This window comes from Scardinius erythrophthalmus (genome assembly GCF_964197995.2).
Source record: "Scardinius erythrophthalmus genome assembly, chromosome: 8".
NCBI classification, from domain to species: domain Eukaryota; kingdom Metazoa; phylum Chordata; class Actinopteri; order Cypriniformes; family Leuciscidae; genus Scardinius; species Scardinius erythrophthalmus.
Genome location: NC_138228.1, coordinates 25,914,563 through 25,927,193, shown reverse-complemented (window position 1 = coordinate 25,927,193; position 12,631 = coordinate 25,914,563). Strand labels below are relative to the sequence as shown.

Below are 12,631 nucleotides of genomic sequence, written 5' to 3'. Positions count from 1 at the left end.
CAAGCATGAAATGCTGAAACCCTATTGTAATTATAAGTATTTGTAAAACGCATCGTGCAGGACAAACCGTAAGGCCTAGAGACTTGAAACCTGGCCAGATGGTAGGCCTCAATTTGGGGACAACCTATCAGAGTATGACCCCGATTGGCCCATAGGTGGCGCTACAGCAACCAAAAGTTCAAAATCGCTCATAACTCTTAGACCGTTTGTCCCAGGATCAAGTGTCTTATATCGTTGGAATCCTTGGCTCAAGGCGGACAAAATGGCTATCAAAATCGCTCATAACTCTTAAATATCTTGTAGCCATAGGGTTATCACATTATCACATACTTTTCTTCATTATGATTTATTGAGAATTTAAAGAATGTTTTTCAGTCATATCAATGAGGTCTGAATCTCTTATGTAGAAAGGGCAAATAAAACCAAAAATAAAATAAATATGCTTTCACTGACTCATTTCTCTAGGGGTTACCAGAGGACCTTAAAGAAGGCAAGTAATGATTTTGGTGTTTTGATACATTTTATGATACACTGGAGACATATTCTGTTATTGTCTGATGTGAAATATTAGCCACACCCTCTTAGGTTTTACAGTAAAGAGTTACAACATATAACAGTAGTGGATGGTGAGTATAAAACAAGGATTAATGCTCACATCACAATTGGAATGGTCAATTGCCTAGAAGGAGAAATGAATTTTCATCTTTTAATGACAGTGACACTACTGTATATTATTAGGATTTGCCCTGCTGTGTGTGGGGTTAATTTAGGCACATGCATCCTCCAGGGTGACCCTCAGCCCCCTGCTCTCTTCAAGGATGGAGACTTCATCATTGGAGGGGCTTTCACCATTCATTACTATGTGAGGACAGAGAAAAACACCTTTACTAGACAGCCACAACCACTTGAGTGCAGTGGCAGGTATTTCATTCTAAATTAAATGCCGTTCTTAACAACGTAGGGTAAATAGCTGATGATTGTCCTAAAATTATGTTCATAACTTGTCTTTTAAAGTAAAATAAGTTAATAAGAAGCAAACAGGTTTAGGTGAGAGCTCTTTTTTAATAGGAGGCTATGTGTGTACTTCAACAGCATGGACTTCAGAGAGCTGCGCTTTGCTCGTGCCTTGCAGTTCACTATCCAAGAGATAAACAACAGCTCCGATCTCTTACCAGGCATCACATTAGGGTACCATATATATGACTCTTGTGCCTCTGTGCCAATGGCAATTAAAGTAGCGTTACAGCTTGCCAATGGACAAGATCTGGTATTTAACGACACTGATTCCTGTGCAAAATCTGCTGCAATTCCTGCACTAGTCGGAGATTCTGCTTCCACGCCAGCTATAAGCATTTCAAGACTTTTCAGTCCTTTTGGAATTCCACAGGTGCTTGGACAATAAAATAATTTCCTTGTCTTCTTATTTAAAAAAAAAAAAAGTGTCACAGTGTAAAAATGATTGTAATTTTGACCATAACACTGGTGAACATTTACAACACAACAGTTAGTGTTAAGTATGTGATTCGAGTATTCAGCATGTTCTACTTAACGTCCTTTCATGTTCAGAATATAGTATTATTTGTCTTCACTCTGCACTTTAGGTGAGTCACTATGCAACATGCGCGTGTCTCAGTGACAAGCGGCAACATCCTACTTTCTTCAGGACAATCCCCAGCGATCACCATCAAGCGGCCGCACTGGCACGGATGGTCAAGCACTTCGGATGGACGTGGATCGGGACTGTGTGCAGTGATTCAGACTACGGGAACAATGGCATGGCGTCATTCTTGAAAGCTGCGAAGAACGAGGGAATCTGTGTGGAGTATTCTGAGGCCTACTACAGGACCCAGCCGCGCAGTAAACTGAAAAAAGTCGCTGATGTCATTCGCAGATCAACGGCTCGTGTAATAGTTGCCTTTGTGGCCGCAGGTGACATGAGATTTCTCTTAGAAGAGCTGAGTCAACAGCCTCCTCCTCCGATGCAATGGGTTGGCAGCGAGGCGTGGGTTACAGATCCACAAATGCTGTGGTTTAAATTATGTATTGGTGCTGTGGGCGTTGCAATCCCGCGTTCTGTTATCCCGGGATTTCGTAACTTTTTACTTGACCTGTCTCCAGAGCAGGCGCTGAAATTTCCCCTGCTGACAGAATTCTGGGAAAGCTCATTTAGCTGTAGTCTAAAACAGCAGACAGGTTCTTCTACTGGTATGCCAGCATGTGATGGCACAGAGGACCTGCGCACATTACAGAACCCGTACACAGACACGTCCCAGTTGCGCGTCACTAACATGGTGTACAAAGCCGCATATGCTATAGCTCATGCCCTACATGGCATTGTCTGTAACGAAAACCAATGTGACAAAAACATTAAATTCGAGCCCCGACAGGTAAGTTTTCTCATCTTGAAAAAAAAAAAAATTATGTTTAAAATTCTACAGTATTCCTTTACTTTTTTGTAAACCTAAATATAGGCTATATTTAACCACACCTATTTTAGTACTGATTATTCAGCAAATAATTGTAAAAACACTTTTTTGATTAGATTTTTTTTATCATGCAGGTTTTTGATCAACTCAAGCAAGTGAATTTTACTAAAAATACTTATTCTGTTTCATTCGATACCAATGGAGACCCCGTGGCCACCTATGAACTTGTGAATTGGCAGCTTCAGGGAGACGGTTCAGTTGATTTTGTTACAGTGGGTCAATATGATGCATCCCAGCCTAAAGGCCAAGAATTCAGTCTGAGCAGAGACATAATTTGGTTTGATAAGAGTGAAAAGGTATACAATGTGTTGTTCTATTATCTGTGGTTGCAATTATATATGAATGTTATACAGTACCCCTGGATAAAAAAAAAAAAAAAAAAAAAAAAACGTATAACCATTTAAACACACATTCTTTATTTATGGCATACATTCATATTAAATAAACTGAACAAAACAATATATTTTCTTAGCATTCAACAACACTCTTCATTTACTCACTTTCAGAGCATTTTTGTCCAAAGTCTTTAATTTCTGACTCTGTTACTGTCACCTGCAGGTGCCTGTGTCTGTGTGCAGTGAGAGCTGTCCTCCAGGCACTAGGAAGGCTGTGCAAAAAGGAAGACATGTCTGCTGTTATGACTGCATTAACTGTGCTGATGGAGAGATCAGCAATGAGACAGGTGCTTTGTCAGGATATTCTTATACAATATACAGTATAATTGTAATATTAGACAATTTTTAAGGGAGAATTTTCCATAGAACGGTAAGATTTTTTAATGTTTTTAAAAAAGTCTCTTCTGCTCACCAAGGCTTCATTTATTTGATCCAAAATACAGCAAAAACAGTAATATTGTGAAATATTTTTACAATGTTAAATAACTGTTTTCTATTTGAATATATTTTAAAATGCAATTTATTTCTATGTTGGTAAAGCTGAATTTTCAGCATCATTACTCCCGTCTTCAGTGTCACATGATCCTTCAGAAATCATTCTAATATGAAGATTTGATGCTCAATTATTATCAATGTTGAAAACAGTTGTGTACAATTTTTTTTCAGGATTATTTGATGAATAGATAGTTCAAAAGAACAGCATTTATCCGAAATAGAAAGCTTTTGTAACATTATCATTACCATTCAAAAGTTTGGGGTCAGTGAGAGTTTTTTTTTTTTTTTTTTTTGGAAAGAAATGAAAGAAATTAATAATTTTATTCAGCAAGGATGCATTAAATTAATCAAAAGCGACATTATATAGACATTTATTATGTTGCAAAAGCTTTCTATTTCAATCTGCTTTAAAATGCTGTTCTTAAAGCCGCCTCTCAGTACTAAATTGAGTTATTTTTCGCTGCTTATAGACCCCTTCAATGTTTGTAAACATCGAACGCCTAGGTTGGGTGCGCGTGCAGCATGGGGTCAGAAAAATGGTGCGGCTAATAGACCGGCATATATATGCACTGTCTTTGCCATCACAGGAACGGGAACAGAACCATAATAAACTTGTTTTAGCTAATGGCGATTGTCTGCCTCATTAGAGTCCTGCACGGGTTCGGACGAGTGACCCGCAAATTTTGCTCAAACGGGTGAAAAATATCCAAAGTGTGTCGGGTCGGACACGTGGGAAACACGGGTCTAAACACGGGTTTAAAACAATCACATGCAAACGTAAAAATATATTCAGATTTTTAGGAACACGTCTACAAAAATATGCCTGATTGCCTGTATTTCAAGTTGATAAAATAATTTAAAATCCACATCAGTTTATTTGTCCACGCGCCACGCCCTCCCAGGATCTTTCACTTTTAAAAATGCATCATAACCGCGCGCGCGCGACCGACCTGCTTGCAGTCATCGAGATGGATGCTGAGGAGTTGAAGAGAAGAATAGCTAGTGGAGATTGTAAAGTTGTCGACAGTCATCAAAAATCAAGTCCAGTGTGTGGGAGAAATTTGGAGTTATCTGAAGAAAATATTGTGAATGGCTTATTTGCTGCATGCATTTTCGTGTTGGATAGCCGCAAATGTGGAACTTCATCGTCGAGGAACCACGCAGATAACTGTGGTAACAAAACCAAGCAGTTCTGTCGAACAGTGTTTTTTTTATTTTATTTAACACTGTTAAGTAGCCTATGTGTATTTTTTATATAATAAATGGGCAGACTGGGACAATGCTACGATCAAAGATGCTTGTGTTTAGTGTTGTGTTATTGACAGTTATTGTGACAACAACGGTATAGTTAAGCCCTGGTAAGTAAACAAATGTTTTCTGTAAACTGTAGACTGGTTTAATAGTTAGGTGAAGTTCGATATCTGGCATTAATTGTGACCTGTGTCATGCTACTTAGCAGATAGCAGCAGTATCTGAACCATAGACTGTAAAAAAATAGATCTGAACAGATGTCGTCTATTTTTTTTTTTTTTAAACGGATGAGATCCTCCAGGAATCCGGAAAAACTTGACTCCACATCTGGTGTGATTTTCACAGTCCACGACGCAACAATAAGGCATTTTTTCTTGACGAGAAATTCTCTGGTTAACACACAATTCAATGGGATGGAATGAACTTTCTGACCCCGACATGCGCACTGCGAACTTAGAATTTTCCTGTGACGTCGACCGTGAAGGGGTCTATTGCACCTAAACGTTCAAATACACACAAAATAACGTCAAAATGACGGTCTTGGCGAGTATTTACGCAAACACAGCCAGTTATGTTTTAAGTGACTGTAAACAGTTGAGAAAGAAAACCTCTAGCCACAGTGGCTGGTGAGCAAAAATGTTAATGTCAAGCCCTGTGTATATATTTTTCAAGGTAGAAAGTACTTTTTTCAAATTATTTATTTCATAAATATCTTCACATTTTTGAGCAACTGAATAAAAACATTTTCATCTTGCCTTTCATAAAAAGGTCAAATTATCTGATATTTTAAAGGACATATTGACCTTGACACACAGCTATGAGAGGCCTTTTTTATGATGGAATTTCCTAAATTATGTTTTTTGTTTTTTTGGTATGTTTCTGCATGTTAACTACTTTACATTAACTACTTAAATTTAGTAAACACGTTTTTCCCCCTTTTTTCAAATACCACTAAGCAGTGAAGCAGTTTTGTTAAAACTATTTTAATAACAATATTTTAATAAACTACTTCCAATAATTTATTTCTTTTAATAATCCTTTTTGAAATTAATATAATTATATGTATAAATTGCATTTTTATGTATTTTAAATGACATATAATAAATAAATTAGCATCATGTTATTGATCCCCTCATTTGGTCATTCTAAAACAGTAGTCTGACATCATATATGTCTGAATTTTGTTTCTGTGATTCATAAATGGCTGTTAAGCATTGATTTCTTCATCTTCCAGATTCTTTAGAATGCCTCAAATGCCTGCCCGAGAACTGGCCCAATAATGAGAAGGACAAGTGCCTTCTTAAACCAGTGGAGTTTCTCTCCTGGAATGAGATCCTTGGGATTATCCTAGCTGTTTTCTCTGTTGTTGGCTCTTCAGTGGCATTGAGCATTACTCTAGTCTTCTACAAAAACAGGGCATCTCCAATAGTAAGAGCCAACAACTCAGAGCTGAGCTTCCTACTGCTCTTTTCATTGACTCTGTGTTTCCTCTGTTCACTTAATTTCATTGATCGGCCCACTGAGTGGTCCTGTATGTTGCGTCACACTGCATTCGGGATCATATTTGTCCTCTGTATCTCTTGTGTTCTCGGAAAAACAATAGTGGTGTTAATGGCCTTCAAGGCTACACTTCCAGGAAGTAATGTTATGAAATGGTTTGGGCCTGCACAACAGAGACTCAGTGTTTTTGGTTTCACTCTTATACAGATTCTTATATGTGTGATTTGGTTAAAAATATCCCCACCTTTTCCCTACAATAATATGCAACACTACAAAGAAAAGATCATTCTTGAATGCAGTTTAGGATCAGCTATTGGTTTCTGGGCTGTACTGGGTTATATTGGCCTCCTAGCTTTCCTTTGCTTTATTTTAGCTTTTCTGGCCCGCAAGCTCCCTGATAACTTCAATGAGGCTAAATGCATCACATTCAGTATGCTCATATTCTGTGCTGTTTGGATCACCTTTATTCCAGCTTATGTCAGTTCTCCAGGGAAATTTACTGTAGCTGTGGAGATATTTGCTATTTTAGCTTCAAGCTTTGGTCTGATTCTCTGTATTTTTGCTCCTAAGTGTTTCATTATTGTCTTTAGGCCAGAGCAGAATACCAAAAAACATTTAATGGGTAAAGTGCCATCAAAATTCCTTTGAGACGCAACTATTTTTACATGTTTGTGCTATATGTGCAAATATGTAATGTATATTGTACGATGGTTGCAAAAAAATATGATAAATAAATAAATATGAAATATAATATGAATATAAATAAATCACAATAAATATGCTTTGGTATAGTTCTATACTTACACATGTTGGCCGAACAGATGGTGTGCAGTACATTCACAACTTGTGTAGTTCATTCATGCTGTTATATTTTAGCATGTTTCTGTAGTTCAGATGTAAAAATAAAAAACTTTTCTTTTCCTCTCTCATTTAACATTGCTTAATATTTCACGGCTACCCATTCTTACTCCTAAGAGCTTTTTGAGTGGGTTTCCACAAACCACGTGTGTAGTCAAAGAAACAAAAACAACAAAAAACGTACTTATAAATGTTTTACTTCTCGTCAGACTTGGGCCGGCCAAAACAGGCAAACTCTGTCATGGCAAACCCTTTCTAGAACTCCCAGGAGCTGAGTGAACAGGTCCACTTCCGCTCTATCGTACCTCTGCCAAATCAAGTCCACCACTTCCGGGTTGAGTCTCCATTCCCCGGGCCTCAGCCCCCACCTCGACAGGATGTAAACAAACCATAACTTCCACCAACATAAACACAGATGTGCAGCTTCCTGAAAACAAAGAAGCCGATGACGTTTATTTCAGGCACCTATTTATTATCTTGATGATGCACTTATACTACGTCACCTGATCCAGTCTTTGGCCAGTGAAATTGACGTGTTTCCACAGGTGCTTCTCGTAGAAGTTTTCCCATAGAATCAACATCATGATACAGTGTTAAGTTACCTCGAAAGTGAACGTGTTGTCCTGATTCAGTATCTGCTGTTAGATGAGATGTTGTTAGGCTGTACGTCAGGGTTATTTTTCTGGAGTTTATTTCATTCCTTGGTACGAAATAAAAAGTCTCTCATCTCAGAAAAACAAACTTTCCTGTCCTGCCAAATATTAAGATGTTTTTGTGGTATGCACTCTTCAGTTGGTGTGTGCTGTATTACTTCAAGTTCAAGTTAAATTTTATTTATATAGCACATTTACAACAGCCACTAGGCTGACCAAAGTGCTTTACAGAACAACAAGATTAGGAGAAGATATAATATGCATAACAACAAATATAACAAAAAATAAGAGCAACATAGCTCAGAGTAAATAAAACAGGAGTAGCAAAACAGTATTAGACTCAAATAAAAATTAGTAAAACCAACCGAACAAAATAATCAATATACTAAAGAAAACAGGTAGGTTTTTAAAAGACACTTGAAAGCAGACAGAGAAGAAACCCTGCCACTGCAAATACACGCTCCTCTCTACGCTACGAGTCTAAAGTGAGTGACTACCAGCAGAGCCCGATCGCAGGATCTTAGGCTTCTGGACGGAGTGTAGGGAGAGATAGGCAGGAGCATATACAAAGAGTAGAATTTTAAAGTATATTCTTTGGTGAATTGGCAGCCAGTGTAGAGATCTGAGAATAGGAGAGATGCAATCATATTTACAACACTTTGGGCTAGCCATGATTTAACCTCCTCCAAGCATCGCAGAAGAGATGTAATTGCTACAGGGTTTTTTTCTTTTGAGTGGTATATAAATTTGAGTGTCATCCGTATAAAAATGAAAAGACACACCATGTTTCCTTAGAATAAAGCCCAGATGTAGCATGTAGAGAGAAAATAGAGAGGGAGCCAAAATAGAGCCATGTGGAAGGTCAGAGGTGCCATGGAGGAGGTGAAATGACCCATCTTTACTAAAAACTTTCTGTCAGACGGGTATGACTGAAACCATTTCAGAACGGTAGCTTTTAGACCCACCCAAGACTCTAGTCTAGATAATAGAGTAGGGTGGTCAATAGTATCAGAAGCAGCCGAAAGATCTAAAAGAATCAGAACCACAGTATCTCCGGAATCAGTAGAGAGATAAATATCATTTAACACTCTCAGGAGGGCGGACTCAGTGCTGTGAGCAGACGTAAAACCAGATTGAAAAACCTCATAGATACAATTACTTAACAAAAAATGTTGGAGTTGATCCAGCATAATTTTCTCCAATAGCTTAGAAATGAAAGGTAAAACTGAAATAGGCAGAACATTTTATAAAACAGAAGGCTTCTAGTGAAGGATTCTTGAGCAAAGGAGTAACCGTAGCCACTTTAAGATTGGCAGGAACAAAACCCATTTGGAGGCACTTTTTGATAAGATAGTTATTTCTTAACTAATGTTTTATCAACAGTTCATGTTAGTATTTTGTATTTACCATGGTAACTGTAGTTGTACCAGAAAGACTCGGGAGAATAAATACTGTGACAGTTATACATTTATTAACAGCCCAGCAAGCAATATTATGATATAAAGTTCTTTGGCGTAGGCATAATAACATAATAAGCATGAACATGGAACGTGGAACGCCTCATAGGCCGATAACTAATTAGTAAGAGGCCACTTCATCATAGTTAGAAACAGAGAACCTGAAAGGTATTATGTGTAGATGTGTATTGTGCATGTGCATTTAATATCTGTTGCTGTATATACGTAACGTTTATCCATTGCTGACGCTTCCATCCAAAGCGACTTATATTACATTTCAAGACACACTTATGTCTTATCATTACTAGTTCCCTGTAGAAGGAACCCATGACCTTAGCTTATAAAATCCAATGCTCTACTGATTGAGCTAAAGGAAATGAGTTGATGGAAGCAAGCGCTGGGGAATAGTGAACATAAACTGAAAATGAGGCTAACTTAGTACATAGAGAGAGCCATTGGAAACATGAGCCGTCATAGACCACACAGAGCAATGCCACAATAGACCACACAGAGTAAGGCCACAATGGACCACGCAGACCCGGGCATGACAGACCACATAGAGACAAGGCCACGATGGACCACACAGAACAAGGCCACCTTGGGGCACACAGAGCCAGGCCACCTTGGGCCACATGGAGCCAGGCCACCCTGGGCCACACAGAACCGGCCATAGTGGCCACAGAGCAGTGCCACACTGGCCACATGGTCTTGCTAGACCACAGAGACAAGGCTACAGCAGCCACACAGCCTTAGTATGCCTTAGTAGACAATAGCCGCTTTCCGACCGGAGGGATTTTTGCAGTTCCTAGAACCTAACGTTCCTATAACCCTTTTTTTCTCGTGTTCCGACCGCACTAAGTTGGGGATTTTTTAGTTCCTCAGACCGTAGTTCCTAGAACTCTTTTAGTACCTAGTCTAGAGCAAGGACTTTTTTAGTTCCCTTTCACTAGGTCTACGTTGATTGGTTCAACTTATAAGTCACGCCCACTGTCAACACGGAACTTGCAGCGCGCTGTCTGCCATACCTGGCTGTGTGTTTTAGCAAAACATTAGCTACTACGAGAATGGACGGAATGCTGAACTCTGAAAAGTGGACTGATGCTGAGGTGCAGGCTCTGCTGGCCATGTACACCACCGAAGAGGTGCAGAATGACCTGGAAGGATCCACAAGAAATATTAAAATCTTCGGGAAAATCTCCACGGAGTTAGCGCAAATGGAGGTTTACCACACGGCCAAGCAGTGCAGAGAGAAGGTGAAGAAGCTTAAACAAGGCTACAAGAAGATAAAGGACCACAACAACCAGAGTGGTGCAAATCGTAAAACAAGCAAGTGGTACGCCACACTGGACGTTATTCTTGGCCACCGACCAGCATATTGTGGTAACGCCAACACGAGGGACTCCGCAACCGGGTTGTTGGAGACGATCGTCGGTCCCGAGAACACTGAACCGTTGGATCAGAGTCTTCAAGGTTAGTACTCATTTTATACTAATCAGACTGTAAAGAAAGTCTGCCTTACAGGTTGTGAAATGTAAAAGATGCGCAGAATAATATAAGCCAATAATAGGTTGCTTGCTTTCAATTGTTTGATAGCTAGCTTCGTCGAATCGCATTATATTATTAATAACACCACACGGTCCTTTAGAAATATGGGTCTAATTTAAGAGCAGGTTGTTTCTTGCCTACCTTATCCGTGTCATCTGTTATGCAGCTATTACGGGTTTTTTTTATACACTTTTGATCCTAAAATGTTTCTTTTGTTAGCTACTACACCAGAACCCGTGGCCAGTTTCCTGCTGGATCCAGTCGCACCAGAACAGAGTTTCTGTGTCTCTCCTGTTGGCACCAGTACCCCCCGTCGCCCTACACCAGGTAATTGAATTATAGGCCTATTTCGCTGCATATAGAAATATGTAATCTATTCAATAATAATGTAATAGTGTAATACATAAAATAAAAACAACAAACCACAAACATATCATGTACTCCTAGCAATTTATGTACTAAGTATCTTTCTTCACACTCCCTGTCTTATCCAGCAAAGAGAAAGAGGCCTGACACCAGCATCCTTTCAGCGGTGGAAAACCTGCTGGAGTCAGATGCTGAGCTGCGGAGGGACAGTGATTCCCGCTTTGGTGAAATTCTAGAATTTCTAAAAGACCAAGCCAAAACAGAGGCTGAGGAGCGTGCAGCTTTGGTGGCAAGGGAGGAAGAGATGAAGCGCTTCCAGACTCACTGGATGGAGAGTCTCCTATGCAGCGTCAACAGACTGGCACCCAGGCAGGAGGGCCTGTAGTCAACACTTTATTTTTTTAAAGATGTGTGTGGTTTCTGCACTTGTAAATAATTTTGCCGCACATATATATACTTGTAAATAGTTCATATGTACATACGCGCACTTGCTAAATGTTCATATGAACATGTAAATAGTTATTCTTGCACTTTTTAATATTGTATTGACTTCACTGTTTGGCACGCCTTCTACTGTTTGCTGTGTTGTTTCACTTTGATATAAATAAAATACTTGTGAAGTACCTTACTCAAGTTATTTGTACATGCACACATGAAGGTATGCCTACCAGCTTGTTTAAAAAGAGCAGCAGGTTAAATGGCTGTGGTATCATAACAAAATATTGTGGTTAGATGGTTGTTTTATAACAGGAGGGCCTGTAATCAACACTTTATTTTTTACAGATGCGTGTGGTTTCTGCACTTGTAAATAGTTTTGCCACACAGACATATGCACAATTGCTAAATGTTCATATGAACATGTAAATAGTTATTCTTGCACTTTTTAATATTGTATTGACGTCACTGTTTGGCAAACTTCTACTTTTGTAAACAGGTCTTAAGTTTATCTTTGCACACTTAAGTTTGATGTGTTGTATATAAAACACTTAATATTTAAGTAGCTTACTCAAGTTATTTGTACATGCACACATGAAGGTATGCCTACCGGTTGGATTAAAAAGAGTAGCAGGTTAAATGGCTGTGGTATCATAACAAAATATTGTGGTTAGATGGCTGTATTGTAATAACAAAAGTTTTTTGTGTTCACTGAGCCATCTAATCACACCTGTTGACATTCTTGTGAATTTCTGTTATCACAAAAGGTCTACACTGGCATATTGAACGGGCATCATCAGCAAAGTTATCTGAAAGAAACAATTCCACCACTGACACATGTTGGACATTTAAGTTTGGTGAAAATGTACTATGCATTCAAAAATGCATACAAAAGGAATGCATTACAAAATGAATGAATTTGTGCCTATGATGCCACATATACAGATGAGATCATGAAATGAGACAAGTGCACTAACTTCAAAAGACTTCCTTTTTATTTAAATGGTAAATGGACTGCATTTCTATAGCGCTTTCACAGACCTATGGCCACCAAAGTGCTTTACGTATTTCCTCACATTCACCCATTCATTCACTCATTAATACACCGACTGTGTTTTTTACAATTTAACCTTATAAAAATACATTTAAAAAACCTATAAAAAAAAAATTATAAAATAGCCTCTGCATGA

At 38.7% G+C, this 12,631-nt stretch overlaps 1 protein-coding gene across 1 annotated transcript; it reads left to right on the top strand.

Moving 5' to 3' along the window:
- Positions 1-691: 691 nt before the first annotated feature.
- On the top strand, positions 692-6,775 carry LOC308694916 (extracellular calcium-sensing receptor-like; the record flags this gene model as incomplete). Its single annotated transcript, XM_081372728.1, has 6 exons — positions 692-921; positions 1,093-1,387; positions 1,602-2,387; positions 2,561-2,782; positions 3,045-3,168; positions 5,862-6,775. The coding sequence occupies 6 exons, from the start codon at positions 692-694 to the stop codon at positions 6,773-6,775; spliced, it is 2,571 nt and encodes an 856-aa protein (XP_081228854.1).
- Positions 6,776-12,631: the final 5,856 nt, after the last annotated feature.